Genomic DNA, 3,846 nt, shown 5'->3' with positions numbered 1-3,846 from the left:
TATTATAATTAGTAGAAATATCTGTATGTAATCATGTATAACATCATCAAGTTAGCAAGTGCACAGTATTATGTTATATCCGATAGCAGTGGGTCGCAACCTTTTTGGCTCGTAAAACCTTGATATAAATCAAAGTCTACTTGTAACTCTTCATAACAGGTTATGGTCATAAACTGTGAGCAGTTCGACCAAAGAGGGATTTGTCTTTCTCAGATTTCAGGCAGTTTAATTTGAGAGATTTATACGGGTCTTCAGAGGTAAAAGTATCTAGTATTTCACAAGAAACAAAATTAGAGTTAGTTAGAAAGTTACTTAGAAGTTAGTTAGTTAGAAAAGTTAGGTAGAAAAACTTGTGTACCCGATTTTTATGTACTCATCAGATTTATATATTTACAATGTTGGGAACCAGTGGCCAACAGCTTCCACCACCGTAAGATAAGCCACCTGCTATTTTTTCCACTTGTGACAGCACAAACAACAGAACATATTGAGATATGGATCCCACACCTGTCCACTACCAAGTTTAGTCAATTGTTCTCTTATCAGCTCTCAGCCCAAAGAATTTTCTGAATGTTTTTGCCTCTACCAACCATATCTCACTCATCCTTCTGACCCCAGATTGATACTGTGTTAATATACAACCGAGGAGGCAGGTACATTCCAGTCACCTCCCTTTATGTCTGAAGAGGTAGAGAAAGTTGCACAAACTCACACACCATCAACTGCAGCACCATTTGTTGGCATTCAAATTTGGAGAGGGAATTTATTCACATTATAGGTGCGTCTAACATGGTCTTATCCTGAGCAGGCACTAAAGGGATGAAACTACAATATAAATAGCTCCTGCCTGATACCAGTGTCATCAAGACTTGGGAAGGTACAGAAATAAGAAGGAAAACGACACCTGGAAACTCCAATAAAAAGCAACAAGGGAGTGAAATGATCATGAATGTGAAAAAGCAGCTGTGGTCTCTGGCCCGGATAGTCCTGCCTGGTGTGGGATTTGCGTTGACGTGCATCGGGGCCTACCTGGTGTCCCTGCAGACCGAGTACCAACACACATGGAAGGTCATCCCAGGTTATATCGTGATTGTCTTCGGCTTCCTGGCCATGCTCGTCGGGGTCTTCTGGACCATCTGCCTCAGCATGAAGAGTAAGATATACCACAGGGGAAGACATGAACAGCACATCCACATCTACACTATTGAAAGGTAAAACCACCTAAGTGATTATTTTTGCGCAATACTTACTACAACAGTTGGAAAAAAGAAATAAAACTTTTTAAGTAAAGTTAGAATAGTATTTGCTTTCTGGAGGAAACTACAGAAAAAGTGTTTTTCTGGAAAACAAATAAAACTAAATGAAACTAATGCCACTAATGTATTCTCTGTATTTATCTCTGCAGACCGAGCTCCTTTCCTCCATCATATGAGGAGTCCCAGGGAAGCCAAGTCTCTCCTGATACAGTCCCTGAGACTGTGGTTGTGGTCGACGGAGTGGATGTTGTCATGGGTCTCGCTCCTCCGCTGTACAGCCAGGACAGCTCAGAGGCCCCGGACTGCACGTGGAGCTGGGAGCAGCCTCCGAAATACACTCAGTTCGAGTGTGTTCAGCAAGAGCAGGGACAGGGACTAACTGTCTGAGAGAAAAGGGAGAAATGCCGATTATAGAAAGGCATGACTTCTAGACTGAGATGAAAGAGAAAGTTCCAGAAGAAAATGGGAAAGGGCTTGTATTGCCGGATTGTTCGGCTGGCAAACGATGGACCACAGAGTCGTGTTGACATCACCTGTGAGCCATGAATCTACACCCAGCGCCCAAACTCTGAACTCTAATGTCTGACCGGACTGCTAACAGGCCGGTTTCAGCCCAGAGGTATTAATAGAGGAACGGTCTGTAGAGTTAAACTGTGGTTTTGTGCTGATGTTACTCAAATGGTTTTGTCTCTGGTTTCCTAAAACAAGGACAAGCTTCACATTTGAACTGCAAAACTGTTGACAAATAACAGAGGACGATATTATTCCAGTTGGATCCATGGAAGTCTGAATGGACAGATGGATTTTTACCTGCACTGTAGTTCAATTTGTGAACTATTAAAATCAAACACTCCTGTATGTTTACAAGTATAATACCACTCTGTGTATAGAGGTGAGTGATGTTACCCCTGTTCTAGGGTTGTTTGTATTATGGAATAAAAATATCTGCACTGTGTCATTATATTGCTTGTGCTCAAAATGTTTCTTCCTCAATGTCAAGGCAACCTTTGGAAGATTTGTTTTGCATTATAAACTATGACTTGTCACATTCATCAACACCTTTTAGAATAATAGTCTTTAAAAAATCTTTTTACCAGGCAACATGATTTTAAAATAGATTGAACCAAAATCTGAATTGTATAGTTTAAAATTGACAAGTTCCTACTTGAAAATAAGCAGTTTATAGTAACGAATCTGTAGTGAATAGTGTACAACAGACTGACTTGAACCAGGAATATTAAAATTACATGGACCTTGTCCTCAGGCCACAACAACATCCCATACATTAGTTGAAAACTTCTTTTGCAATGCAAACCTACTCAAGATGGCAGCATATAAAGCTGGTGGAAAAACTACATGAAATCAGACAGTGGACAAACCAATATATAAAAACTTAATGATACTGAAATAAGATTAAATTAGGCTAAAAATGAGAATTTGTCAAATAAAAGTCCTTTTGTAGATTATTCCAAGTGGCTGGAGCAGAAAACATGGAGGCTGTCTTTCCAACATCTGCCCATACATGAGTGACAGCAGATATACAGTATGTCTGGCAATATTAGCTCATGATTACAAGATGGATTTTGTGAAATAAGTTTACACATCTGTAATGACAGTCAGGCCAGAACGGCTTTACAAATAATAAAATACACTAATATCTAATTGGACATATGGACACAGAGCACAGTGAGTTAATGCTCTTAATTACAAATTTTAAATATTTGCAACTATGTCAGCGGTCCATTGAGTGTATTTGTTTTACTATGGCCCTAACTAAGGCCAATAATGCTCTGGCAAAACAAAGTCTTTTCAGTCTTTGCTGAGCATGACACCATGAGATTTCCTAACAAGCTGTTTCAATAGATTACATGTTCTCTCTGAAGCACACCTGACAGCTCAGTTGAAAAGTTCAACACAATAAAAACACTGGTGGAGCAAAATGTCCTGCACTGGTATGCAACTTTGCATTTTAATGCTCAAATGAAACAGGGGATTACTAACAGGAGCATATTCATCTACGCATGCCTCTACTTATTAGACATTAGTCTCTGAAACATGGACAATTTCAGCTAAACTGTCTTCTTAGTGACAAACTCAAAGGTGATAAACTGCCACTGATCCTCATCCAACCTCAGAAATAACCCATGACATTATAAAACAGTTGGATGGGGCAATAACCTGTAATGGTTGACAGGTAATGTCTGGCTGACTGAGTGAACACATCCTTGTGGATATCCACTGGCATATCCTCAACTCATAATGACGGCAATCGGTGTGTTTATGAGTTCCTGCTCTCGGTGGCTCATTCAGGCCGTATAAAGATCAACCCTCTTCATTTCTTATCACAACACAACAGCTTCGACACGTTCAACACTCCGTTCGAAAGGAGGTGCTGTACTTAGGGAAACAAAAGCCTACTTTTCCTCCACAATCAGCATGTGATATATAGTATCGGGATAACATGATGCTCTTAATTATGAAGAATCTGTTTAATTAAAACCCAAAAATGCCTGAGGGCAAGCTCTCTCACTCTGATGTATTTTTATTTGTGTCCATTAGACCTGTCCGAATCAATTGAAAAAGCATCCAC

At 39.7% G+C, this 3,846-nt stretch overlaps 1 protein-coding gene across 1 annotated transcript; it reads left to right on the top strand.

Annotated features, from left to right (window-relative positions):
* Positions 1-743: 743 nt before the first annotated feature.
* LOC130169999 (transmembrane protein 252-like) lies at positions 744-2,250 on the top strand. The gene is made up of 2 exons (XM_056377074.1): positions 744-1,211; positions 1,406-2,250. Exons 1-2 carry the CDS (start codon positions 940-942, stop codon positions 1,641-1,643), a joined length of 510 nt encoding a protein of 169 aa, XP_056233049.1. The 5' UTR covers positions 744-939; the 3' UTR covers positions 1,644-2,250.
* Positions 2,251-3,846: the final 1,596 nt, after the last annotated feature.

This window comes from Seriola aureovittata, chromosome 5, assembly GCF_021018895.1.
Source record: "Seriola aureovittata isolate HTS-2021-v1 ecotype China chromosome 5, ASM2101889v1, whole genome shotgun sequence".
Classification (NCBI taxonomy): Eukaryota; Metazoa; Chordata; class Actinopteri; order Carangiformes; family Carangidae; genus Seriola; species Seriola aureovittata.
This window is presented reverse-complemented; position numbering and strand designations above follow the sequence as displayed.